A 27007-nucleotide genomic window follows, 5' to 3' on the forward strand; every position below is an offset into this window, starting at 1 on the left:
CGTATTTCTTTCTCCACGTATGTAAATATCTACAAAAAGCTTAAAAAAAAATCAAAAAAACCACAAAAAATGCCCACGACCTTAACTATTTGCTCTGACTTGTATCTTCCTTAATAGGCAACTCAAAATGGCTTGTTGGTCCAAATCACCAGCAATAAGGCGAACTAAAGAAAGACCCACCCCACTCCGCCCTCCCCCAGACCCTTTTCTCCTCTGCGGCGTCACCGGTCCGTCCTGGTTCGCTTTCATACAGATGTGCGCTGCTCCCTTGTGCGACTCGCACGGGGATCCATGTGCATGGAGGGGGAGAGGGGTGCCCACCTTGCACTAGTTACCCCAGTGCAATCATCTCTGGTCTAGACAGTCCTTCTGCCCCGTCTGACCACTGGCAGGGGAGGGGACATGGCTTGGGGCTCTAGGGGGGGCACCATTTGGGGTGCCCTCTTGTCACTCCCCCTAAAAGCAGGATGGAGGGGAGTGTTGTATTGAAACAGAGCCTGGCAAGCTGCTGTTCCCTCCCCGCCCCATCCTCATGTCCCCCAAGCCCAGAATGTGCAAGCCCTTTCACCAACGCTTCGCTTCCCTTGCACGAGTCGCCCTGTGGATGTGCATGGAGCTTCTCGGCGTGGGAAGTGGCTGCGCATGGCTTGGCATAGATGGGGTGGGGGTGCCTGACTTTAGGCACCATCTGGGCTCCCAGGAACGATAGGGCCAGGGGCATGAGAATCCTGTTGCAATTTGCTGTGGCCATATATAACCCCAAGCGGGGCGCGATGCTGGCCCCCTGATCCTGTCCAACACTTGGGCACCAGCTTAACTTTAAGCACGTGCTTCTGCGCTTGGCCAGATAGCAGGGGGGAGCCTCTCCGATGGACTCCAGGCCAAGCCTGCAAGGTGATGGAGCTCACCGGTGACAGGGCTCAGATGCCAGGGTGGCAGGCACCCCTAAAGACCCTGGATGCCTGCAGATGCCGGGAACTGAGACCGGTCCATATCTGAGCCATCTTGAATTCGGTCTAGGAGCAGGGAAGTCTTGTTGGCTTTATATATGGCACTTTGGGGGTCAGATCACCTCTTCCATTGTGAGGAGGGGAGAGAGGAGGAGGGGAGGCTGGACAGGCCATCCAGAGGAGATCCCGTCAGGGGTTAATTAATAGCATCCGTACTTCCCGCGTACCGATATGCTATGTCTTTGGCCATTGTTTTAGAGGTGTCTGGGTGGGGGAGTGGGCTGCGCGGGGCGGGGAGGGGCGGGAAATGCTAAATATAACAAGGGGGAAGGGATGAATATGAAATACCTTACTGTGATGTCATCCCATCATCATAAATTATATAGAGAATAGTATGTATTATAATGCATAAGAGAAAAGGAAAAAAAAGAACCAAAATTGGATTTATATTTAAATGAGGAGATACTATAAGAATATCTTGTCCTAGCTCCCACTTGCAAAAAAAAAAAAAAGTATTTTTCAGCTGGAGGGATATCTATTATTTTTTTCTCTTTTCTTTCTTTCTTGCTTTCTTTTTTTTAAAGAAAATAAATAAAATGCTTCTCCTTACATGCAAAGGCTACGACTGTTAACACAAAGAACCTCTTACATCAAAAATATCCACCTTGTTTATTTGGCATATGAGTTATTTTTACTTTGGCGAGGTTACAGATTTTTTTTTTAAAAAAAAGAAAAAGAAGGAGAGAGACAGAGAGAGAGAGAGGAGGAAAAAAATTAAGATTTAAAAAAAAATTAGAACATTTCTTTATAATTTAATATTCTATTTTAATAAATGCATTTATTACATGTAAATGTAGCAAGGAACTGGGCTAATAAAAATACTTTTTATTAGGTAATTTATTATAAGAAAAAAAAAGGATATTTTATTTTATGATAAAGTGATCCTTAAAAGTTTAGAAGTTTAGAATATATGTAGGTTAAAAAAATACATTTGTATCCAGAGTATTGCTTAAAAAGTGTTTTTAATATATGTTTCTTTTTCTTTCCTGTGTGTGCGTGCGTGTATGTAAAAGTTGATAGTTACAGTGCAAATAGCCCTTCCCAGAGATCCAGCATGACCACACAAAAGTGTATGGATTGAAAGACAAAAGATTTAAAAGCCAGAAGACAAGGGGAAAAAAAAGAAAAGAAAAACCCACTAAGAATCACAAATCCCCCCTACTGTCAGTTAAAGACCCTGTGCTGCAACCAGTCTGTGGGTCCGTAGGGCCATAGAAGTGGTTAAAACTGTGCTCGAGTCTTTGATCCCTGCATCTCTGCTAAGTCCGGAGCAAATTTGCCTCTCCCCTAGTCCAGGAAAACTGGAAGGCACTTAAGCACGTGCTTAATCTTAAGCATGTTCCTCTATAGGATCCACTCCTGCCCTTAGTTAAGACCCAGATTCATTTAGGCATGTTCTTAAGTCCGGTGGGTTTTTGTAAGGCTTTGTTCAAGGCCTCTTGGCATTGGATGGCTGGAGCTTCGTTTGGGCCCCAGAGTCTTCTGCGAGCCTGGGAGGAGGCTGGAGATTGTCCCAAGGCAGATCCAAGGCTGTTTCCTGCCCTGCTGTTCTCACCTCTTTTCGCTCCTCTTTGCACCTGTCCCAGCAAAGCCAGAGGGGGGTCGAGCCATTATCATAGGAAACCCTATAGGATCCAACTTCTTATCCGAAAAGGGAGAATTTCAGGTCCTTTCCAAATCTCTAACCTCTCTGCTTTTGCTCTGCTGAGGACCACAACCAGCCTACTCCAAAGCCCCGTGGACACCAGCGAGCTCTGGATCAGAACCAGATCTTCTGATCTCTCAAGCCCTCTCGCTACAACCCTCCCAGCCCAGAGTCTTTTTGCAGGATGGGTGGGGGGGGTCCCAAAAGCAGCCTTCTTGGGTATAACACAATGCAATGAAGCCAGAAGGGTGGGGAGAAAGTGTACCGAATACAGCCCAGCCTCTGCTTTTACAAATGCCAGGATACAAGACCTTGCGCTCGGCGTGGTGAAGAATGCCTTGCATTCAAAAGCTTGTCTAACTCTATGCTAATGGAGTAGTTGGTTCAATAAAAGAGGTCGCCCTAAGAAATCCTTGCCTCGCAAAACTAGGAGATCCCCGAGCTGGGAGCACATCCGTCCCCATAGCTCTTTTCAATTGCAAAGCCCGGTCAGGAAGGCACTTCAGCATGTGCTTAGCTTTAATCACGTGCTCAGCAGCTTTGCTGGTCTGTCAGGCACCCTTGTCCCTCTTAAGCGGGGTTGTTCACATCCGCTACGAAAACCCAGCCTGGGGCTTATCACAGAATCCTAAAGACAGAGGCGACTTTTATTCCATTGCCTTCCCCAGAAGCATTGGTGGGGAGGGGAAAACCCCCCTAGAAATCTTGTTTGTTTGTTTGTTTTTTAACCAAATAAAAGGAAAAAAAAGAAGTTGAGTTAATGGGTATTAAAAAAGTTTAAAATAATATTAATAATAATAATAATAATAATAATAAACTTTTCAAATGTATTTCATATAATCCTAGAGAAAAAGAGTAAAAGAAAAAATAAAAAGCTAGCTCAAATAGTAGATGCTATCCATATTGTTTAATCTATAGTAGATCTAAGCGATCCCAGACAGAGCAGAATGTAAAAGAAAACCTTGTAAAACACGGTCAGTTGTTGTTTTAACTTCCCCACACAAATTCCATCCAGTTTTCTTTTTTTTTCTTTTGCGGTACTATTTTCTGAAACAAAACAAAAAAAGCCTAACAAAACTCCTAACCATCATCAGGTTCCTTCTTGTCAATCAAAGTCCTGAAGTTATTTTTATAGCGGGGGAGAAAATAAAATAAAATAAAAGAATGGGATCTAATAATATGTATTTTTTTAAAGAGATACGTTTTGGGTTTTTTATGTTGCTTTTTTAGTAAGAAAAGAATCGGCTTTTCCACCAGACACACCACGAAAGAACGTTAGACCCTGATTTTTTTGCCTTATTCTGAACTCCAAGCTTGGGCTGGGATGGCAGAAGTGGAGATTTCAGAGAACAAAGGGTTCAAGGTGACTAGCGCAGGGGTGTTGTGTTTCTCGTGCTCTTAGGATTATTCTGTATATTTTTGTTGTTGTTGTTTCTTTTTGAACTTCTCAAAGCACTAACGGTTTTGGAAGGGCCCCGTGGCCGGCGGGTGCATGGGATGTAGGTCGGGAGGCCAGCAAATAAGACAGATCTGCAAGGAAGAGGCTGGCAGGGAAAGGCGTGGTGGTGCTTTTTGACCTCCGTGGAGGGTCTCTGTGCCCTGGCAGGGCATTTTGGGGGTGCTGGAGTGGAAGGCCCAGTCAGAATTGGGCCCTCTGAGCCCCTCCTGCCAGTGCCCCCTGGGATGGCAGAGCAAGGACATTGTTGTGCACGATGCTGGGCCCCAGATCAGGCCCTGATTCTGCAGCCAGGTCCTTGCTAGCACCCGTGGGGGTCACGGTTTCTCTTGAAGACCCAAATGCAGGACTACAGGGGGGTGCTTATCTAGAAGCTGAGCTTGTCTCCCCATGCACCCGTCCCCCCATCCCTCCATCTGATCCAATTTGCTTCCAAAGAGCAGCCGCCCTTGCGAAGAGGGGGCGACACGTCCTGCGTGGCTGGGTCCCGTGGCTGTGGGCTCATCCTGTGCTTGTCAGGCAGGAAGAACGGGGCAGGGTCCAGCCAGGCTGGGGGGACGTGGCACCACTGGGGTGGCAGAGCCACAGCTGACATCTGTGGCAGGCTGTTAGAGCAGCCTCAACCCCCCCACCCTCCCGGCGTCAGGGCTGGGTGCTCTGGGATCCCCTAACCTATAGAAATAGAGCCCTGATGGGCAAGGTGGGGCCTGGCATGAAGGTGCCTGCCATGCTTCAAGCCAGCCATGTCCCGATGTTTCAGGACAGCACCGGCTGCCACTCCCTTTTTGAACCACCAGACCAGCGCCATGTCCTTTCCAACCCGCACAGGGCTTTTGGACCGAGCTTGTAATCCATTTTGGACCTGCCTTGCGGTAGTACCCGCAAAGGTCCCAAGTGGTTTTCAACCGCTGCCCCTTCACCCCTGAAATGCAGCTGCTTCTGGGGTGGGCTTCTGCCAACAGCACTGAATCAGCAGAGGCCTGCATCCTGCTTGTCCAGACTGTGGCGTGCAATGCTGGAGGCAGCCCCCAGCACCCAGGTGTGGGGCAGCAGCATTAGGCCCTGCCTGCTACATGTAGACTTGGGTTTCCTGGCAGCTTTTGGAGAGCAAAGGGTGATTATTTTTTTTGCCAGTCCCCCCTGGAAGGAGGGGGGCCGTGCAAGGCCGTTGGCTCTTTCAGTTTTATTTTACCTCAGTTTTGTTGCGAATACTTGAACAGTCAGTGATTGACGCGAGACAGTGATGCCCGGGACTGGAGATCAGATGCACTTTATCTTCATTTGTATCCTGGTCAGGGGAGACCCCCTCTCCTGGCACTGCTGAGGCCACAGCCACATGCCCATGGGGTCCCGTGCCAGGAGGGCCGGCTCCCCCGTGGGTTCATTCTTCCAAGAGCGGTTTGAGGAGTCGAGGCAGGGGCTGTATTTCCACGGTAGTGCGCCGGGGGCTGATTCTGCTCTCAGTTTGGCCTGGTTGGCACTTTGGATCACTTCTTTTGATGCCGCTCCTCTGAAGTCGGGGCAGGGAGAGATTGGTATTGACCTCCGCTGGGTGAGGGTGGTGGCACCTGAAATGGGTCCGGTGGGGATTCACACCTGGATCAAGCCAGAATCTCCCGGCTGAGCTCAGCAGCAAGGTCAATCCAGAGTCACTCCAGTTCCGCTCACTGCGGAGTTCCCCCGGGGTCCAATTCAGAGTTGCCCTGCTGGCACCACACTAGAGAACTGAGAGCACAGGTGGTTTCTCTGTCTCGTCTGGACTCTTTTGGAATAAACTTGCAGGGAAACGTGGCAGCGACACCGGTCGGCTCCTTTTAGCTTCCCGGGGCTTTGCTCAGCCGGGTCCCCCCGGCGGCTCTCACAAGCTGGGCTGGAGGGGGGTCCCGGTGACTGCCAACGGCTCCTATAATATGACCAGCACTTTTTTTTTGTTTTGTGAATACTATTATTATTTGTACGACTGACCTGCTTTTCAACAGAAACAGGATCCAGCTCCTAGTCCTGCTCCTCATAGGGGATTTGCTGCTGGATTCAGAGTGATGTGAAGCACACCCACAAAAGGCTCAAGGGTTGCCAGGCCGGGCCCCTAACCCCCTTGGACAATGACAGGGCTGTTTAACCCTCACCCGGCCCATTGCCAAAAATCTGGCATCACATCAGTGAGAATCAGGAACCTCTCTGTTGGCAATGCACCGGAGTCCTTGTCCATCTGTGCACCTGGAAACCAGTAGCTTCTTGCCCAATGAATTTGGAGTCACTCGCAGAGATCAGCAACTTCAGATTGCTGCAAGTCTGCCAAGCAGATAGGGACCAGATTCATCCCATCCCCAGGGTGACGCTCAGCTAGTGCGAACTGAATCATTGGCTCGGTGCATGGCCCAGCTCCCCCTGTGTCCCCAGGACCCCTTGAGCCTTTCATGGGTTTTCCTTAATGGACCTTTGCATTCTCTCATCAGCATTCAAAGTGCTGCATACATTGGGGTTTTGTTTTCCCACGTACCTGGGTGCTACAAGACTTCCCGAGTCACCCGGTCTACAAAAAAACCCACAAAGCTCTATAGATAAACCAGCCAACCACCCACAAAAATACCTTAGCATTTGCCTTGATTCACTGACTGTGGGGGCACTCTATTGAAAGTCCATTCCTTGTTATATGGTTTTGGGGATTTTTTATAATTTGGGGGGGTCTTTATTTTTTTTTTCCCATCATAGGAAACCTAGAGTTGGGATTGATGCTATTGGAAGCAGATCACGTGTTCCATCCAGGTATTTCATCTCTCCAGCAAAAGAAAGGAATAAAAATAAAGTAAACTAAAATAATAAAGCCTGAGAGAGAACTGAACATAGAGAAGTAGAGTTAGGCTCGTCTAAGTTTTGAGGCATATAGTAAAAGGGGAGAAGGAAAAAAAAGTTAAAATAAAGTTAAACAAAAAAAAAAATAATTAAAATAATGATGTTGCACAACTTGTAGAAAACAAAGAAGGGAAGGGGTTAATGTATTAAATGTGCTAAATTACATTAAGAACTTAATTTTATTAAAGTATTATTACTTAAGAAACCTGGCGTCTTGTCTTCGTTCTCTCCCAGGGACACCCATCTCCACTTTGGGGTTGGAGAAATATAAGGAGGAGCCAGCAGTGTGCCGTCGTTGCCAAGAAAGCTAACGGCAAAATGGGCTGCATTGGTAGGAGCGTTGCCAGCAGATTGAGGGCAGTGATTATTCCCCTCTATTCTGCACTGGTGAGGCCACATCTGGAGTCCTGTGTCCAGTTTTGGGCCCCCGCTACAGAAAGGAGGTGGACACATTGGAGAGAGTCCAGCACGTGACAACAAAAATGGTTCAGGGTCTTAGGGACATGATTTGTGAGGAGAGGCTGAAGGAACTGGGCTGATTTAAGTCTGGAGAAGAGAAGACCGAGGGAGATTTAATAGCAGACTTCAACTCTGCAGGGTGGTTGCAAAGAGGATGGAGCTGGCTGTTCTCAGTGGGGGCAGATGGCAGGACAAGGAGCAATGGGCTCCAGTTGCAGCAAGGGAAGCTGAGGTTAGATAGTAGGAAAAACTCACTAGGAAGATGGTGAAGCACTGGAACAGGTTGCACAGAGGTGGTGGAGTCTCTATCCCTGGTAAACAAAGCCTTGGCTGGGATGATGTAGTTGGGGCTGATCTTGCTCTGAGCAGGGGGTCAGACTAGATGCGACCTCCTGAAGTCCCTTCCCACCCTCATTTTCTTTGATTCTGTTAAAGGCTTGTGACTCTACTTGCCTTGTTGGGGCACAGACAGACAACACTCTTGCCCATCAGTGTTGTACATGGATGCAAGTTACTCCAGGATCTGGAGCAGGCAGCATTTCTGGGCCATAGGAGCAAGTTATAGCAGGGAACAGTGGGTTTTTCATTGAGCAGATTACCCCGGGATAGCAGCAGATGTGTCACTTCCATGCAACAGCAGACTTTGCCCCGAATAAGAATACCTGCACAGAGGTTTAACACCATTTCATGAGCTAATTCAGATTAACACAGTCCCGAACACTGCCACACAGACAAGGCCTTGAGTGCATTAGGAACCTAGGGGCTGAGACCCCTAAAGGAAGAGGGAGAGGCTGGGGTAGAAAGGGTGGGAGGCTGCAACCTTCCATCAGCTTTGCATTTTCAAGGGTAATGAGCTCACCCCTGCCTAGCACCCAGCCCCTGCCCAGCAAGATACCTATGTTGCACCCACCTGTTCCAGCAGCTTGTCCCCAGCCCGGATGAGTCACCAGCCAGGATGGATCACAATCACATTGCCCTCCTCGCTGTCCCTGGCCTGGCACTGCTGACGGACCAAACCGTTGGTGGCTGGGGCGACATCACCACTTGGCACTGGACGGCAGCACGGGCAGATGGCGGCAAGAAGGCGGCTGTGTTTTTGCAAGCTGGCTCAGCGCACAGTCCAGCGCCGTCCCGCAGCTCTATGCAGAACTGGGCATGGCCCCCAGCTGAAATGCGGCTGCCTCTGGGGTACATGTCTGTGCCATGCTGTGCAACCATTCAGGAGCCTGCCTGTGCCATCTGAGGACCTCCCCTGGCACCGTACTGGAGGGGGAAGGGAGCAATGAAGCCACCTGAACACCCCGGAGCTAGGGCGCTCTGGAGGTTTGACTCGTTTGAAGCCACTTCGGGTGCCCATGCACACGGGCTCCCCATAATTGCAGTGACTGGTACTATCTAGTGGCATCCAGCAGGTACGACGACTCCAGTACCCTGCAAAATCATTGCCTTAGCAGGGCTTGGGATGAAGAAGAGACATTTCTGCTTGCACCCCAGGAGCTGGTCCTAGGGTGAAGCAGCCCAGCGTGCCGCCAACCTGGGCCCAGGGGTCAGAGCTCTGCAGGGGACTCACCTTGCTGAGCTGCGGTCATCAGGGGCCAGCGGGCACCTCCACTTACTGCAAGCCCCAGCTGCCGGAGTCATGTGACGTCGGAGAGACTCTCTGCTCCAGACCGCCCATCTGACACCGCCCCCCAGATCTTTCCAGCAAGGGCTTGCCCTTACCCTTGCCCTGCCCTGCTCCTTCCTGCAACCCCCTTGCGTCTCTCCACAGAGAGGATAACAGCTTGCTACTGCCCCACGGCTTGTGTCCTCAATACTGAAGTTCCCAGAGTTCAGACTAAACAAACTGGGGTGCCCTCCCCACCCAATCCAGTGCAGAGAAGGGGCAGCAAGGGAAGGAGCAAAATCCTTTATTTAATCATGAACAAACTTCTGACATCAGCACGACACCCAGCAGCACAAGGTGTAGGAGGGAGTGGGGGTAGGAAGCAACATGTCCTGACATAAAATACATGTCTGCTTCTATCCCAGGATAAGTCGTTGCCTCAGTTGGGGTCAGACCCTGGCAGGGGGCTGAGACCTGGCCCTGGAGGCATCCTCTGCTGTGTGTGCTGAAGAATTGATCACCCCAAAACGGAGTCCCCTGCCTTCCACACCTTGCCCCAGTGGTGATCAGTGACTGGCGAGGGTGCCTATTTCTGTTCTCGGCTATGGTGTGCTGGGATCAAGCCAGCCTCTAGCCCAGGAGCAGGTGTAAAAAGTGCACAGGGCTCAGCCCATCAGGTAGGTCCGATAAAGGAAGCTACAACCCGGCTCTAGCAGGTGCAGACTCCAGCCAAGGGCACCCCCAGCCCACCCCATCTCCTCAGGGCTGGGGTGCACCAGGCCTTACCCATCAGCTGCTTCATGCTGGGCTCTGGCCAGAAGGGGCTTGGGAGCCCAACAAAGGGAGGAGTAGTGTCCCCTGCCCCCCCATTTTGTGTAGGACCTACAAAAACTTGACCCTAGCAGCAAGGAAGAGGAAAGCATCTTCTGGGAAAGAGCATGGTTGCATTTCCCTAGGGCCTCTAGTAAATACAGAGATGCACGGGGCAGGAGGAGGACAGGACCCGGGACATTGGAAGAAGAGAGCAGCACACAAGCTGTGGCCTCCTCACCATGCCTGGGGCAGGACTGGGGGTCCAGGCTGCCCCCTCGCTGTCCCAACCCTAGTGGGCTCAGATGTTCTGGCAGCAAGGTGCCTGCTTGCCCTCTTGGTGGGTGGGCAGCACGTGGATGGGCTCAATGGTGGTGCTGGGCCCCAGCTCCAGCTCCGACTGTCCGGCCATCTGCTTCTGCGACACGATGCGGTAGATCTCTGCAGGGCGGAGAGGGCGGTGAGGTCAAGGGGGAAGCCCCCAGCCCTGCCCCCCCTGCAAAGCCAACAACCCATACTGGTCCCAGGTTGGGTTTGGCAGAGGGGCACACTCAGCAGAGCCCCCCCTTCCAATAGCTATGACTTAGTAGGAGCTGGGGAAACTGAGGCACAGAAAGGCAGCGAGTCTAAGAGAACCCAGGCATCCTGCCTCCCAGGTGCTAACCACTCAACTGCCCTTCCCTGGGCGTAGAGCTGGCTTGGACCCCAGCCCACCAAGCTCCAGCCTCCCCCATCTTTGGAGACCCCTGGCCACAGCCCCCTCCATCCACCTGCAAAGGGCCCAAAGAGGGAAGGGAGGCAGGGGCAGGTTGACCAGCTCTGGCCTCACGGACTCACCTGTGAGGATGTTGTGGAAGGCCGTCTCCACATTGGTGGAGTCTAGGGCTGACGTCTCGATGAAGGACAGGCCGTTCTTCTCTGTGTGGGGCACAAGAACGGGGCAGGAGTCAGACAGACAGATGGATGCATGTCTCCAGCTCCCACTATCCCACCCACTCCCCACTGGTGACCTCTAGGACAGCCTGACCCCCCCTGTGCCCAGTGCCTGGAGCTGGGAGAGAATCTCCGCCTACTATACAGGGCCCATGACACATGGTAGGGCTGTTCCCTTGCTACCCAGAAGGTAGCTACACAGACGCCCCCGAGGTTCCCAGCTAGGAGGGGGATGCCAGGGTGCAGCGAGGCAGAGGGTCAGGGATATGGACCTGCAAAGCTCTTGGCCTCATCGGTGGGCACGGCGCGGAGATGCCGCAGGTCGCTCTTGTTGCCCACCAGCATGATGACAATGTTGGCGTCGGCATGGTCCTGCAGCTCCCGCAGCCACCGCTCTGCGTCCTCGTATGTCAGGTACTTGGCGATGTCGTAGACCAGCAGCGCGCCCACCGCCCCCCGGTAATACCTGCGAAGTGGAGGGGAGGGGGTCACAGGCTGCCCAGAGAAGAGGCAGGGGGGTAATTGTGGGCAGGATTGCTGGGTCCTCTGCCACTGAGTCGGTGCAAAGCCCCCGATGTGCCTCAGTTTCCCCCTCCCCATGCACACGGGCTTCTCCCTGAAGCAGCTGGTGCAGCCTGTTCACCATGCTGTTCCCCACCCCAGAATCAGCTGCATCGCAGACCTGGGCAGAGCCTGACTCACGCTGAAGTGATGGCCCGGTACCGCTCCTGCCCGGCCGTGTCCCAGATTTGCGCCTTCACGGTCTTGCTGTCCACCGTGATGCTGCGGGTGGCGAACTCCACGCCAATGGTGCTCTTGCTCTCCAGGTTGAACTCGTTGCGGGTGAAGCGTGAGAGAAGGTTGCTCTTCCCCACGCCCGAGTCCCCTATCAGCACAACTGTGGGGGACAGGACAAGCGTGGGTTAGTAGCTGCCTGCATTGCCGGTGGCTCCGGGCAAGGATTAGATGTGGGAACCCCCCCGCACCCTGCAAAATATGGGAGACCACCCCCAATCTTCCCAGCAAGGAGCCAGGTGTGGAGGGGCTGTGAAGCTGAGGCTGGGGGTGGGCAACGGAGGCACCAGGGGCTGGATAGTCTCACATCTGGGCTCAGCTGCTCCTCTTTCACGCCCAGGAGACAGGTAACATTGTGGCCCCAGTTGCCCATCAGCAGGTGTGATGGGGAAGCAGCCATTTCCCCCCACCTTGCTGTCCGAGGATCGCTGTCACCATTAGGCCGCATTGCCTCGTGAATGCAGGCTGAGCAGATGACAGCTGGGTATTGCTGCACGGCTAGTGGAGCTGCTCTGTGTTTGTGGCAACAGGGTCCTGCAGTCCAGCCGCCCCCGTCCTGCCAGCAGCGCAAGCTCCCACGACACCAAGGAAGCTGCCCGTGTAGGTGGGAGGCTGTGGCCTGCCCCAAAAGGACCAGGGGGAAACTGAGGCACGGGAAAGGAGAGGGGCAAGTTCTCTCCTCCAGCTGCAATGCTGCCTTGTGTGATCTTGAGAGATCCCCAGATCCTGCTGCCTCCATCTGCAGCAGCCCACAACACCCACGGTCTTATCCTCACCAGGGACCCTCATTTCTCAGGCACCAATCAGGCTCATCAGACCCTGGAGGTGTGCAGGTATCCCACAATCCAATCTGCTGGGAGGCAGCTCAGAGCATCCCAGGGCCCCTTCCGCAATGCCCCCTGCCTCGGCCAGGCCAGCTGGATGCTGCAGGGAGGCAATACCGCCCACCGCGTGCTTGGCTTTCAGCTCTGAGCCTTCTTGTTCATGTCCCCCCAAGGTTAAAGGGAGTCTCGCTGAGGACCAAACTCCCATTTGTGCCAGAGGAGGAAACCCCAGTTCGGACAAGGGAGAGAGAGACAGGTCCAAGAGCTCTGGTTTCTATGCTACTGCTTGGGCCATGCCTATAAACACCAGGAGCAGAGACCCTTATGCCACCCAAAAAGGACAAGGGCAACTGGAACCAGTTTGGCTGGAGAAAGGAAGCAAATCTTAAGCTGTCTGTGAGCAGGAGAGGTCTTATCCCAGCACCAGTGACCACAGCGCAGCAAGGCTTCTGCCTCAGTTTCCCCTTTCTAGGGCAGGGACAATTGCAAGCATTAATTAAATTGCTTTGCCAGGGCCTGTGAAGTCAGGAGGGTTGAGGTCAGGGCTGGGCTGTAGCAGCTTCTAATAGGAAGACCAGGGGTTTGGCAGCCTGGAAAATAGACTAAAGGCACCCAGGGGATGGCAGGAACCAGCTACACTGGGGCTCAGATCCTCCTGCCACTGAAATCACGGCCCCAGTGCCTGATGGGAAGGAGAATCACCACTTGGTGTTTGCAGTATAGGGACTGTGACACTTAGTTAAAGAGTTGCGCCCCCATCCCAAAGTGGGGAACACACCCTCCCACTCCAAGATGTGCTGAGAGAAACAGAGATGAGAAAGGCTGGGAGTTTCCTCCTGTAAGGAGCTCAGCGATCCTGGGTTTGAGTCCTGCCAGACCCAGCACAGAAGCAGGTCACAATTCCCTCCAGGCCTCACCGCGACAGGGGGGTGCCCGCGTTTGCCAGTGCCAGCAGTGAGGACAGTGACGGCCCCATGCTGGCTCAGGAGGGCACATGGGAGTAGGGGATCCCCACCTGCCCTTGACTGTGGGCCACAGAGCAGCCCAGCTGGCCTGGCAGCATTTTTGCCTGGGTGGAAAGAGGCCCTTGCGGGGCAGGGACGCTGGGGTTCAGGCCCCACCGGCTCCCAGAGCAGCACCGCAGCACAGACCGGTTTCCCAGGGGCCGCGGGCTGCACCAGGAAGCTGGATTCGCCAGGGCTGTTGGCAGGGAAGTGTCTGAAAGGGAAGGTGAGTCACCAATGACTTCATCCCCGCCCTGACTCGGCAAGGTTTTCAGCCCAACTTGTCCCCTCCCTTGACCTGCCTGCACCAACGTACACGGGCCCAGCCACCCGGAGCAGGCAGAGAATCCCCAGGCACTGACAGCAGTATAGGGCTTATGACATCCTCTTGCACCTGCTCCACTGTGAGCAAAGATGTGGGTGTTTTTGCAGGGATGTGGAAGAGGACATTTAACGCACACACTTGGCATGGAAGAAACCACCCTGGGGTCCTCCCTGAGGGGCAGTAGGAAGCAAAAGACACCCCCCCCCCACTGCCTCATCCCCGCTGATCTCAGAGCTCGTCACAAAGCTCCGCACCTTCTTTGCAAGCTACACGGGAAACCAGCTGCATAGCCAGGTGCAGGAAGGGAAACTGAGGCACAGAGCTGCCTCGCCTGAGATGATGCTGGCCGCAAACAGAGCCAGGAGCAGAAGCCAGGCGTCCTGCCTCACCGGGCCGTGCGTCAGTCATGTGCCCCCGTCCCAACATGGACGCCTGTGCCGCAGGTGGCATCACTTCCCCTTTCAGGATTGCTCACGTCAGGGAGAAACCCCACAACCCCTCAGGGATGGGGCAGGGACGGGCAAAGGGATCAGGGGAATGGGAGAAAGGGAAACCAACTCAGCAGCACTCTGCCGGCGTTTTGCCTGCCTCCCACTCTGCTAGACTCCTTACCCCTTTCCCACCCCGGACACTTGTCGTATTAAAGCCGCAAGAACAAATACCCCCCTGCTCCCCGCCACACCATGCCCGTACCACGGGGAACCATGCGGAGGGCTTGGGGGGGGTCAGGACCCAGCCTCCCCCCATTCAGGCTGCAGTGGGAAAGGGAGCAGGAGCTACAAGGCTGCCCGCGTCCAGCCACTGACATAGAAGACCCATGCATGCACCTTCACGAGGAGCTGCCGGGGCAGAGAGATATCCATACAGCTCCTGGCACACCTCGATGCCTGGCTAGCAGGGGCCTCTACAGCTCCAGCAGCAAACACCCTCTTCCCATTTACCCCCAGTCAGCATCAAAGCTGGGCTCAAAAAAGGCCTTTGTAACCCCAGCATCAGCAGCTGGGCCCTCCAGCCAGGCCCCCAGATGCAGGGCAATCCTACCCCACCCGTCTCAATGTCCACTGGGAGCAGGGCCCAGCGTGCTTGGCACTGTACAAACCCAGAGCAAAGCGCCCGCCATCTAGGCCGGGTTGGGCTGGGCAGGACTCACTTTTGAAGAGGTAGTCATACTCATCATCCTTGCCCCGCATCTTGCCCAGTGCTGCCGGCCGCCCTCCGCACTGCACCCAGACACCGGTCCCAGGTGAGCTCACTGCTCTGGGATTTCCTGGGCACCTCTAGGTCCACCCCACCAGTGCTGGGGCAGGGCTCTGGCACGTTTCCTATTGGTGCCTGACACTTCCTCTCTCAGACAGATTGGCTGGCGGAGCTGTCCATCACCTGCCAAAGGGCTCACCTGGCACAGGTATGTGGGGTGGAGCTTGTATTGAGTTCTTAAAGGGACCATGTTTCTCTTAAAGGGTTTGATGGGATGTCCTAGCTCTCTGCTTCATCAAGAAGCTTGTTCAATCTGCCTGCTGTCTGCTAGGCCCTTTAAGCATTTAGGGTGGGGTGTGGGCCACACGGCTGGGCTTGGCTGGTAGGGTTTCATGTGACTCTATGCACACAGTGACCTGATTATTGTGTTGGATGACTCATCCACATGTCTTGTCCCCTCCACTGCTAGCATCTCGTGGGGATTCTCCTCTAGCTCAGGCAAAGCACTGGGAAGCTCTGCTCCAGCTAGGCTGTGCGCCATAGCTCCAAGCAGCCCCGTAGGTGCCTGCAGGTGTGCATCACCCAGCTGCGTTTGGATCCAGCCAACCTGCCCCAGGGTGTTCTGGAGCCAGGATCGGGACCTCTCTCTCCTGACCCAGGCCAAGATTCCCCTGTATCAACCCCCTGCTGCTTCATGTGGCCAAACCGGGTGCAGCTCACTTGGGGTGTGACTCAGTGTTTGGCCCTTTCTGCTCACCCCAGGCTGGGGGAGACCACCCAGCAAACCCCGCTGTCATAGCACCTTGTCTTCCCAGACACCCATGCCCCGGCTCCACCCCCGCCTGCTCCCTGTACTTGCCTATAAAGACCGAGCCCTTGTCTGACGGAGAAACTGAGACAGGGAGACAGCAGCACCCTAATGTAACAGGCCCTGCTGCCCTTTCTTTACCCTTTGTGAACTGCAAGTGGGGTCTTTACATCCCCTGCGCATTTACATGCAGCTGGAAATGTGTTGGTTTAACCTCCAAACCCAGGAGGGGGACCCCCCCCCCCCCATGCCAGTCTGACATGGGGAAGAAAGTCCTTCCTACCCCCAAACCTGGGGGGATCAGTTTGACCCTGAGCTGGACCCTCCCAGCCAGTAGGAAGGATCTGCAGGAGCATCAGCTGCCCCCAGGCAATGTCCTGCCTCCATCCATGCGTTAGCAGGAAGGCCCCAGGCAGTGTGGGCAGAGCTGGATTTGTGAGCCTGGGCCTGAGTATGGTGGGGGGCACTGACCACACTGCTGGGGGCACACACCTATGCTAGGAGGACTGTGCACACACCCCATCACTCACCCCCAAGGACACAGGGAGGGCAGGGATGGCAGAGCCTAAAGGGGTAGACCCACCCTTGGCAGGTGGGAATAAAGGCAAAGCAAACCTGCCTCTTGAAAACGGTTTAATGCTTGCACCCGTATTGCACAGACCATGGCAGCAGCCCCACCCCCGGGATCCGTGCCCCAGCTGCCTTCCAAAAGGAATCGGGAACGCGGAGGCTCCCAGCAGGCTGGGACCACATCCAGGAGCGACGGGGATTTCTGCATCTGCCTGGACCCCGCAGGGCAGGCTCCGGGCAGGGCGAGTCTGGGGCCGCCCGGAGTCCCACGCTGGCGGAAGCAGGGCCAGGCTGCAGGGCAGCGGGCAGAGGAGTGGACTCCTGGGCCCCTTCCCGTGCTGGGCTCAAAGGCTGAGGCAGCAGGAGCGTTGGGCCGGCGCATGGGACTGTGCGGTGCTGGCGGTGCTCTCGGGGGACAGCGTCACGGCATCGTCCGGGGCGCTCTTCTGCTTCTGCTTCTGCACCTTGTTGAAGATCTCTGTGGGGGAAGAAGTGCTGTGAAATGACCCTCGGGGCAAACATAAACCCACCCGACAGGGGGAGCCAGGCACCGTCTCAGTGAGCACAGCCGACCCCCGTCATCTCCAAGGGCGTGATACCAGCCCTGAGCCCCACCACCCCTCTCCAGGGCAGCTCCATGGGCCAGAAAAGAGGTTCACACCCCCCACCTACCTATGTGCACTCCCAGCCACACTGTAAAGGCAGGAAGCAGCCAGGGGGCTTATATAGGGCTGCCCTACCCAGAATGCTTTGCAAGCAAGGGGAAACCCCCTCCCCTTCCCCACTCTCTAAGTGATTGACAACTGGGCTTAGCCAACCAGCTCTTTCCCTTGCAACCAGGTCTATGGGGGGGCGGTGCCTGCACCTTAGGGGCTTTTATGGACCTTCCCCAGTGCCCCCAGTGCCCTACGCACCCCATAGCACGGTCTCAAAGGCCTGCTCCACGTTGGTAGAGTCCAGCGCCGAGGTCTCGACGAAGAGCAGCCCGTTGTTCTCTGCAACAACAGGAGTCTCACGAGGTGCCCGGGCCTATGCCGGGGGCAGCACGGACCCCCTAGCGCAGAGCTCCCCACACAGTCCCCTTGGGGCATCTGTATTTCCCACATGTAATGCACCTTCTGATTTCCAGCAGGTGTTTTTTCGGGGGTGAGGGTGGGGAAGAGGTGTGTGTTGTATGCAAGATGATAATTTTGGGAGCTCAAGACCCCCAGTTCCAAGCCAGGGGGCCAGGTCGCCAAGCCAGCTGAGCTGCAGGGGGTTAGGGAGTGATTCTGTGTACCTGCGAACATCTTGGCCTCCTCGGTTGGCACCTCCCGAGCCTGGGTGAGGTCGGTCTTGTTGCCCACCAGCATGACGATGATGGTGGCTTCGGCATGGTCATAGAGCTCCTTCAGCCACCGCTCCACCTCGTCATACGTCTGGTGCTTGGTGATGTCGAATACCACCAAGGCGCCCACTGCACCCCGGTAATACCTGCCGAGAGCAGGCAGCCTCACCATGGGACCCAACCCAGAGCTTGGGACACCCCCACAGCACTTGGAATCGGGCCCTGCAGCACGTCCCTCACCCCAACAGTAGCTGAATGGGAATGGGATAACAACCCACTACTGCTGGCATGCATCAGAGCTGCTCCTTGGGTTCAAGGAGGGATGCATGCAGAGTCCCATGGCCATGACTGTCTAAGCCCTGGTGAGCATCGGTGCCAGCTTTCCAGCCAGGCTGTTTTGCATGGAAGAGGTGCAGGGCAATGGGATATCAGGGAGTATTGCCAGGACAGTGAGAGAGTGGCGGGGGTCAGGGATTGGACCCATGCAGCGCTGGCTCCAAAGACACTAGGAGGAGACATCGAGGGCCCTCCCCGCCAGGGCACTCACGCTGAGGTGATGGCGCGGTAGCGCTCCAGCCCAGCCGTGTCCCAAATCTGTGCCTTCACCATGGCGTCACCCACCAGGACGGTGCGGGTGGAGAACTCCACGCCGATAGTGGTGCGGCTGTCATGGCTGAACTCATTGCGGGTGAAGCGTGAAAGCAGGTTGGTCTTCCCCACACCTGACTCTCCGATCAGGACCACTGGGAGGCAATGGAGAAACCTTCGTCAGCACGGGAGGAGAGTGGAGGGAGAATCCCCCTGTGCTGCCAGCAGTACGGGGCATGTGACACAGTTCTGGAGGGGGCAGTGGGCTGCTTAGTAGGATTACCAGCAGACTGAGGGCAGTGATTCTTCCCCTCTATTAGCACTGGCAAGGCCACATCTAGAGTCCTGTGTCCAGGTTTGGGCCCCCCGCTGCAGAAAGGAGGTGGACACACTGGAGAGAGTCCAGCAGAGGGCAATGAAAATGGTTGTGGGGCTGGGGCACAGGACTTGTGAGGGGAGGCTGAGGGCACTGGGCTTATTCAGTCTGCAGAAGAGAGGACTGAGTGGAGATTTAATAGCAGCCTCCAGCTCCCTGCAGGGTGGCTCCAAAGAGGATGGCACTGGACTATTCTCAGTGGTGGCAGATGACAGAAGGAGCAATGGGTTCAAGCTGCAGCAAGGGAGGTTTAGTTTGGAAATTAGGAAAAACTTTCTCACTAGAAGGGTAGTAAAGCTCTGGAACAGGTTACCCAGAGAGGTGGTAGCATCTCCATCCTTGGAGGTTTTTAAGACCTGGCTAGACAAAGCCTTGGCTGGGCTGATGGGGCTGGTCCTGCTTTGAGCAGGGGGTTGGACTAGATGCAAATTTCCAAGGTCCTTTCCCACCCTTCCTGTCTAATTCTATATCATTTAGGCTGTGAGCTGTGTGGGACAGGGACCTTCTTTGTTTGTACATTGTCCAGCACAGCCATGTCTTAAGACCTAGATGTACAAGGGGATTTAAGCACCACATTGCATGGTGCTACTTAAGCCCCAAGCAGGCTATCCAGGCCTCAGCGCTCTATCCACCAGGCTGGAGGGTGCTCCAGGATGGCCTCTTCTCTCCTGGTGAAATTGTTTTAAAAACACTCAGAGATTCACCAGAGCAGAGAGAGGGAGAACGACTGACTTCACAGCCTGGCAGCAAGCGCATTGGCCTGGGAAACAGGACACCTGGGGTCATCTCCCAGCTCCAAGGCAGCAGTTCTCAATGAGGGGCCACAGCACTCTGGGGTGCCTGGAAATCTTTTCCAGGGGGCCATGCTCTACATGTGCAACCATGATTTGCAGGACAAACCCTGATACAGCAAACAGGAGTCCAGAGCTGTGGATTTTCTGAGTTTTTGCAACAGAAAAACTGCTCTGGTATTCATTTTGGTAGGCAAAAAAAGAATAAAAACAAAGAGGTGACACTTTCTGAGGGGCTTCTTGAGTCTATCTAGTGGTGCCTCCAGTCTAGAGAGATGGTGAACCACTGGATTAAGGAAACCAACCATGAAAGAAAGAACCAAGGGCGACTCCCATGATTTCACTTCAAGCCTTGTTATATTTAGGGGGGGTCGCACAACTGCCAGCAAGTGATGGCATGAAACTTACTGCTGCCATTTGATGGGGAGCTTTAAAATATACAGAGAAACTGGAGTAAGTGGATCCCAGAGACAAATCAGAGCCCACCACCCATCACTTTTCTAGCCCATGATTTTTGAAGCCAGACTCAAAATATGGGTTGGAGGTAGATTTTTCCTGCTTGAGACTGTTGTTTCTGCCTCACACCCCACAAGGATCCTTGGAAAAGTTTACCACAAGTTTTTGCCTGGCTTTCAGGGTCCCTCTTGTCCTGTGACACCCTTTTAACTTGTCAGCTGGGTGCAAACACAATGGGCTGTCAGGCCAAGAAGAGCTTTGGATGCTGCCTTCCATGCAGTGTCTCCTCCTGGCTCAGCCTGGGAACCCCTGGGGTGGAGAGAGGAATGACTCTGGGGATGCCTGTCAAGCTGAGGTCCTCTATACTGAGCCATCACAATGCATTTTGTGCTCTTTCATGGGATTTCTGCCCTACAGCACACTGCAAGGGCTGGTTTTCTCCCAAGTTAGAGAGAGATGCAAGCACTCAGAAGGGGTCAAATTGCCACCAACTCCAGCTCCCTGTGAGAACTAGCTGCCCCCATACACCTCTGCGGGTCTGGGGCTAAAGTGTGCTCCCAGGGTCACTCTGGACATCAGTGGCAGAGTTGGGAGAAGAACTTGGTGTGTCACCTCCCAGTCCAGTCCCCTGAACACAGCCTGTCCTGTTCCTCCCATCCCAGACTTGCCGGGTGTCCCTCAGACATGATTTATTGCCTTCATTTATAGCCCTGGTTCAACAGCCCAGGCACGGCCCAGCAATTAAGAGAGCACTTTTTGGTGTACGGGAAACCGTGCATGCGCAGAGTACAGGGGCCAAGACAACCCCTAGCCTTGAGAAAGCCCCTGGCCCAGGTGAGCAGAGCCACAGACATTGTTCCTCCCTCCAAAACCAGCTCAGAGATGCTTCTGCTGCTTCCAGTTTCTACCCACTGGCCCCCTCCTTACCCTGGCAAGCCCAGCTGACGAGCTGGTCTGTGCCTTGATCCTGCCCATGGTATCACTGCAGCATGCAGGCGTGGACACGTGCGCCAGGCCTGGGCAAACACACGGTTCCCTGCACCATCTGGCAGTGCGAACAGGGTGTTAAAGAGCCAAGAGGCCTTTTCTGGGACAGGCTTCTCACCCCATGCTCCCTGGGGGCAGGAGCTGGGAGAATCCCCTTCATGCTTGGCAGTATAGAGGCAGCATGGACCAGCAAGAAGCTCAGGCTCAGGACACCTGAGTTTTACTCTCACCTCTTCCTGAGCAAACCTTTGCTTCACTTCTCTGTGCCTCAGTTTTCCTTCCCCGCCCTTTGCCTATCCAGGCCATGAGGTCCCCAGGAGAACAACTGCTTCGAACCTGCACTGGCACCAGAAGTGGCTGTGATAGACAGGGATAAAACCATGCACAAGGCAGGCTGCTCTATTTCTAAAGCCTTGAATTCTTTGCCTCTGATGCCACCACCAACACCTTAGCTCAGTCAAGCAGAGTGACTTTGAGGTGCCCGCTGAGACTTTCCTCCACCCCTCCCTGGGCAGCCAGGTGTTTATCATCTGTGTTTCACTCCACTTCCTTTTTCTCTGCACTTCTGGCTGCTTTCACGGTTCTCAATCCCAAGCCCCACATCGCAGACACAATCTCTGGGCCGGGCAGGACAGCACCCATAACAAGGAACTGCCGTAAGCCTGAAAACATGAACACACCGTTGAATGTTGTTTGACTGCAGAGACTTGAACTCAGCACCTTCCATGGGAGACAAACCAGGAGCAAAATATTGCAGCTTACCAAGGAGAGTTGTTGAGGTCACAGTTCATCAGACCCCTGCTCTCTCACCTATACTGGGAGCATCTACATGTGCGTTAACGTGCTTTAGTTAATGCCCATAAAATCTTGTACCTGCATTGGGAAGTGCTAGGAAAATGTGCATTAGCCTGTCTTAAGTAAAGAGCATGTTTTTTGTGATGCTTTAATGCGCATTAAAATAAGCTAAAGTGCACATGTAGACATGCCCCTGACACCCAGGCAGGCAGGGGTTAAACAGCTCTGCCTCACACCCTCTTTTCCAGGGAAATCTGGTTTTCCATACGACGAAACATCTCCACCAGTACAATATTTAACTTCCTCCACAGTCTATTTGCTTTTCTTTTTTGGGAAAGGCCTAAAAACCTCCCAAAAGGGAATTTTTCAAATAAAACAGGAAGCTTCAGTTTTCAGACAAATCTTTTTCTGTTTGTTTTCTGACAAAATAGGACATTGTCAGCTACAAATTTTGATGCAATATATATACAGCTCCTTCGATTAGAAAACATTTCAGGCTCACTTCTAAGACAGTTTCCCCCCAGTGAAATCCACACTGAGATAACGAGCTGGAAACAAGCAAAGCTTTTCCTTGAAACATTAAGAAGTGAAATGCTTTCATGGATGTTTTCTGGGTGTTCCCTCCCCCTTTACTTAAAGGGTTCAAATGGGTCTCTCAGAAGGGACATAATCTGCTTCTAAAACCACAAAAAAGGACCCCGGGAGTCAGTGGTCTCCAACCCACTGCCCCCAGCAAGACTGCGCTGGTCTAAACCTTCCCTGCCAAATGTTTGCCCAGCCTGCACTTGAAAACCTCCAGTGACCGAGATCCTTTTTGGGGGGTTTATGTTCTTAAGAGGCCGCAAAACCGCAGTGGTATTTAGTGCAATTATTTGTTAAAACAACATCAATGAGGCTGGAATATGCTGTTCCCAGGAGGGCGGAGGGCTGGCATCCCGCTGAACCGGATCCTGACAGCCTGGTGCGTTGGGCGTTATTATTTGTAGGGCAAAGCCTGGACTGCCATTGAAGCCTGGTGTGCAAGGGGCTGCATATGGAGCCGGAGGAGCAGGTAGTAGCTGGGAAATCTAGGTATCTCCCTCTCCATGCTCTCTGCCCAGGCAAACCCTGAAGCATCGGTGTCTCTCTGTCCTGCCACTCAATGCCCGTTCCCCAGTGCTGCCCTGCCTTGTGCCATCAGCCAGGACAGGGGGTGGGAGAGGCAGCAGCACCATTCAGAGGCACCTGTTGGCATGCAGTCACCCGAGAGTGGAAATCCCCCATGTCTCACCTGTAGACACCACAAGTCTTGCTGGTGGCCAGCAGCATCCTACCAAAAGCCACCCAAGCTGTGATCTCCATCTGCTACCCTGGGTGGGGAAGCATCGCATGCTCCACTGTATCTCTGCAGCCCTGAGCTGTCTGCTGCTCTGTGCCTAGGATGCTTAGCAGGGCCATACTGGCGGAGCACAGGAAAGGGGCTTGGCTGGTCCTGATCCTGGGGTCTTTCTGTGGGGCTTGCACCAAGCCTGGGAGTGGAATTTGGCCCCCCCAGTGTCTGGACTCCTGATGCTGCAGGGTCTTCTCCACTCCTTGTCTGGATACCTGCTCCCTCCCACTCCTTGCTCTGCCAGCAACACCCCCACCTCCATCCTGCCTACCACCCCCCAAATCCCATCCCTCCAAAATTTCTGTGCCCCCTTAATTCCACCCTTAAAAGGAGAGTTTGCAAGGGGCTGAACATCCAACCTGGCCCTGAATCCTCCAGGATAAAGGCAAAGGGGTGGACAGGGTGCAGAGAACAGACTCACCCTTGAAGACAAAGTTATAGTCCTCCTCCGGCGCCCCCATGGCTCGTGGCTGTGCCTGGTCCCCTCCGGTGCGGGGTCCGGCTTTCAGTCTTGGTCTGCTTCCTGCCCAGCCAGGGTGGGTGGGTGGCAGGAGGGCTCAGGAGTGGTTTCTGCACCAGCTGATCAACCAGGAAGGTGGAAGGGAAAAATTCTTCCCTGCCAAGAAGGCCGATTTGGAAGCAGCGGGGAAAGCAGGCGTGCAAGGGAGGCACCTGGCGCGGCAGGGAAAGAGACGGCAAGACCTCAGGAGAGCCAGGTGACCGAGCTATGGGCAAGGTGCAAAGGAGTTCCTCGCCAGGCAGGTTGGAGCTGCGTGACTCAATAGGGCGTGACCCGGTGTCGCTGTACAGGTTCAGCAGGTAGCGCCAACCCCCTCGCCCGCCCCCGAGAGAGTCACGTGGCTGCCCATGCACCCAGCAGCTTTGGCTCAGGACAGGGGGCCCAATCCTGAGCACTCTCAGGGCCTCATGAAGCCAAGAGAGCCCTCATGCATGAAGAAGCCTGCTGCAAGAGGCCCAGGAAGCAGAGGCAGCCGAGGGGCTGGAAAGAGGAGATGACACAGGTGAAAGCAGCTTGTTGACTCTGGATGAGCAGTATGCAAAGCAGGATTTGCCTAGGATGCACCTGCAGCTGGGGAGGAACACACCAGGACCTCCAGGATCAGGGTAGGTATTGGAGGGATGTGATGGCCCCGGTCCTCCTCATGAGTATCCCTGAGCAAAAATGGAGAATGCAGAAGGTGTCAATATAGTCCATGAGACCAGGGATAGAGGGTCCAACTGGGGAAGGGATCAACTGGATGCACCCCTGTTGCTAAGGGCAAAAGAAAGGAGGGGAAACCCAGTCGATGGTCCCTGCTGTCGTATGACTGCTGGCCCCAGCGCTCCACCTGCAGAGACACAGCAGGAGTCAGAGCCCCCGGTAGCTCAGAGAGAGGCAAAGTAGAGAAGTGGTTTCTGTTACAGTGCCCCAGCCGGGCAACGAGGACTAGGACCCAGGCAAGGCCACCCTTCGGGAGCAAAATAGAGACTTCTGCTGGGAGCAGCTACGATAGAGATGCAGCCGAGGCATGGAAAGGAACTCCTCTAGCGACTGGCAGCACCTCCTTTTTCCTGCTGGGGAGGAAGAGGCATTGGGCAAATTAATCCTGCCACCCATGCGTGCCAACAAACATGTGTTTGGGCTGGGAGAGGCCAAGAAAAGCCAGACAGACACAGAGGGATTAGGCACACAGTACCAATGCAACACCCTTGTCAGGCATCTAAGTGGATCCATACAAGAGCATCCAGTCTTACCCCAGCACAGGCCCAGGCAGGACTCAAGTGAGCCTGAGGCTGCTATTTGATTAAAAAAAAAAAAAAAAATAGCCACCAGCCCAGAGGCTGCTGGTAGGTATCAGGGCATAAATGCACAGCCCCATAGTGGAGTGGGAGAGGTAGCTGGTCTGCTGTTAACAGTGCAAAGAGCGGCTGGGAGAGGAATCCGGCCCCTAGACTTTCCTTTGGGAAGTGGAAGCTGCCTTCCTTGTCCTGTGCTGCCATCGTGCGATTAGAAGAGGCAACGAACATCAGGGGAGCCTCTGTATCCCCCTAGAAAAAGCAGTGGATCACAGACCCCACTCCACCCCAGCCACACCCGCAAGGGACCCTGCAACCAACAGCTGTGGGACAAGTCATGCCACCCCTATCCCCCGCACCTGGCCTGAGATCTGCAGGAGAGCCTAAGCCCTGCGTGAGAACTGGCCAAGAAGCAGGTGAAAAGGAAGAAGCCAAGGTGCAAACCAGAAGTGGCGAGAAAGGAAGAACTGTGTGAGGGGAAAGGTTTGGGTCCGAGAAGAGCTGAGCCATTATTAATAGGTGCTATTTCCACATCTAATCCAACCCCTGCTCAAAGCAGGACCAGCCCCAACTAGATCATCCCAGCCAGGGTTTTGTCTACCAAAAGGCCTTAAAAGCCTCCAAGGATGGAGGCTTCACTACCTCTCTGGGTAACCTGTTCCAGTGCTTCACCACCTTCCTAGTGAGAGTTTTTCCTAATATCCAACTTAAACCTCCCTTGCTGCAGCTCGAGTCCATTGCTCCTTGTTCTGGCAGTCAGACGCTTCTCAATTTGGCATTAAAAAAAAAAAGTATTGAAACCCCTCACAGGCACTCCAGGGCTCAAGCTAGGCTACGGCTGCAATGCAAAGGCAGCCAGGGCCCTAGAGTAGACACAGCTCTGCTGCCTAAAAGAGCCATTTCTGCAAACCAAGCTCTATCACATTGCCTGAAAAACAGGAGTGTCCACATAGGGAGGCTTGTTGAAAGAGGACATTTCCCAGCCATGGCTGACAGTGCCGTGTTCTGCATGCAAGGTCCTGGAGTAGCGAAGGGTGTCAGCTGGTTCTGCCTCTCCTTTGTGCTTTCCTCCACCCTCCCAGAGAAGCAGCAGATGAGACAAGCAAGAGACTCCCTTTGAAAGTTTTCACGTTATTTTAATGCAGTATCAAGACGCTGGAAGCTGCCACCGTCGCTGTTGAGCCCCGATGTCCCCCGATGTCCCTGCAGAGCCGTACATGCCCCGCCACACAAGCTCTCTGCTGCTACAGTTCTTGGTTAAAGGGCTTCTCACTGCGCCAGCCCCATCCACGTGCTGCGCTGCCCCTCCTGACTCCTCAAGAGGCTGCCACTTGTGTGAGTGGCTCTTCCAAATACTGGACCAGCGCCTGGGCCTGTTGGGAGAGATTAAGACGTAAGCCGAGCACAAGGGTCAGCAAGTAGAGCAGAAGCAGCTCTCAGCCTGGATTAGCTCTACTGAAATCTAGCCTCTCTGCCCCGGGCCACTGTACTGAGGGCACAGTGCCTGTATTCAGGTACATACCACAAGCTCCCACAAAATAAGCGACAAGCGCCTTGGTTTAGGGAAAGCAGAATGAAGCGGGGGTGGGGATGTCCTTTTAACCCAATTGTTCAGTAGAAGATACTCCTCTGATGGCCAACATTCAGGAAAGGTGAGTGCATGCTATGTGGATCGACATGGTAATGTTCCTTCCTTCCCCTCCCAGTTTAAACCAGGGGAGACCGAGGCACGGTGTCTTGCCAGAGGCCATAGAGCTGACCACAACAGAACCACACTAAATTCAGAAGCCATGACATACCTAGAAATTATTTTAATGGCTCCCTGCAACACTCATATTAATTCAGACTATAGGCCACAATTTTGATGCTCCTTCAGAGCCAATTCCAGCATCATGCAGGGGCTTTTAAATGCTTGTAAATACTAGCAGGGGAGATCATGCTTAGGGGCAACCAACATGGGTTCATTAGAGGCAGGTCCTGTCAGACCAACCTGGTGGCCTTCTACGACTGGGTCACCAAATCCTTAGATGCAGGGGTAGCAGTGGATGTAGTTTTTCTGGACTTTTGGAAGGCCTTCGACACGGTCTCTCACCCCGTTCTCATTAAAACACTAGGGGACTGGCATCGACACCTACACAGTCAGATGGGTCACTAGTGGCTGGCGGGCTGCACCCAGAGAGTGGCGGTGGACAGGTCATTTTCGACCTGGAGGGATGTGGGCAGTGG

At 54.1% G+C, this 27007-nt stretch overlaps 3 protein-coding genes across 3 annotated transcripts in view; all 3 read right to left on the reverse strand.

The window, feature by feature from the left end:
• Nucleotides 1–9316: 9316 nt before the first annotated feature.
• Nucleotides 9317–15016, reverse strand: LOC109323724 (ras-related protein Rab-11A-like). Its single transcript, XM_019555417.1, has 5 exons — nucleotides 14871–15016; nucleotides 11475–11670; nucleotides 11045–11238; nucleotides 10677–10757; nucleotides 9317–10280 (listed from the first exon to the last, which is right to left on the reverse strand). Exons 1-5 carry the CDS (start codon nucleotides 14908–14910, stop codon nucleotides 10141–10143), a joined length of 651 nt encoding a protein of 216 aa, XP_019410962.1. The 5' UTR covers nucleotides 14911–15016; the 3' UTR covers nucleotides 9317–10140.
• Nucleotides 15017–16341: 1325 nt separating this feature from the next.
• On the reverse strand, nucleotides 16342–23786 carry RAB25 (RAB25, member RAS oncogene family). The gene is made up of 5 exons (XM_019555428.1): nucleotides 23406–23786; nucleotides 18170–18365; nucleotides 17575–17768; nucleotides 17210–17290; nucleotides 16342–16773 (listed from the first exon to the last, which is right to left on the reverse strand). The coding sequence occupies exons 1-5, from the start codon at nucleotides 23443–23445 to the stop codon at nucleotides 16640–16642; spliced, it is 645 nt and encodes a 214-aa protein (XP_019410973.1). The 5' UTR covers nucleotides 23446–23786; the 3' UTR covers nucleotides 16342–16639.
• A 2110-nt stretch (nucleotides 23787–25896) lies between these two features.
• The window catches only part of LAMTOR2 (late endosomal/lysosomal adaptor, MAPK and MTOR activator 2), a 5651-nt gene continuing 4540 nt past the window's right edge, over nucleotides 25897–27007 (reverse strand). Inside the window, exon 5 of the mRNA XM_019555435.1 lies at nucleotides 25897–26154. Coding sequence (XP_019410980.1) covers nucleotides 26098–26154 — 57 coding nt within the window. The 3' untranslated portion in view covers nucleotides 25897–26097. The remainder of the gene's footprint in view (nucleotides 26155–27007) is intronic.

Source organism: Crocodylus porosus, unplaced genomic scaffold (genome assembly GCF_001723895.1).
Source record: "Crocodylus porosus isolate Cpor-Errol unplaced genomic scaffold, CroPor_comp1, whole genome shotgun sequence".
Taxonomy (NCBI): domain Eukaryota; kingdom Metazoa; phylum Chordata; order Crocodylia; family Crocodylidae; genus Crocodylus; species Crocodylus porosus.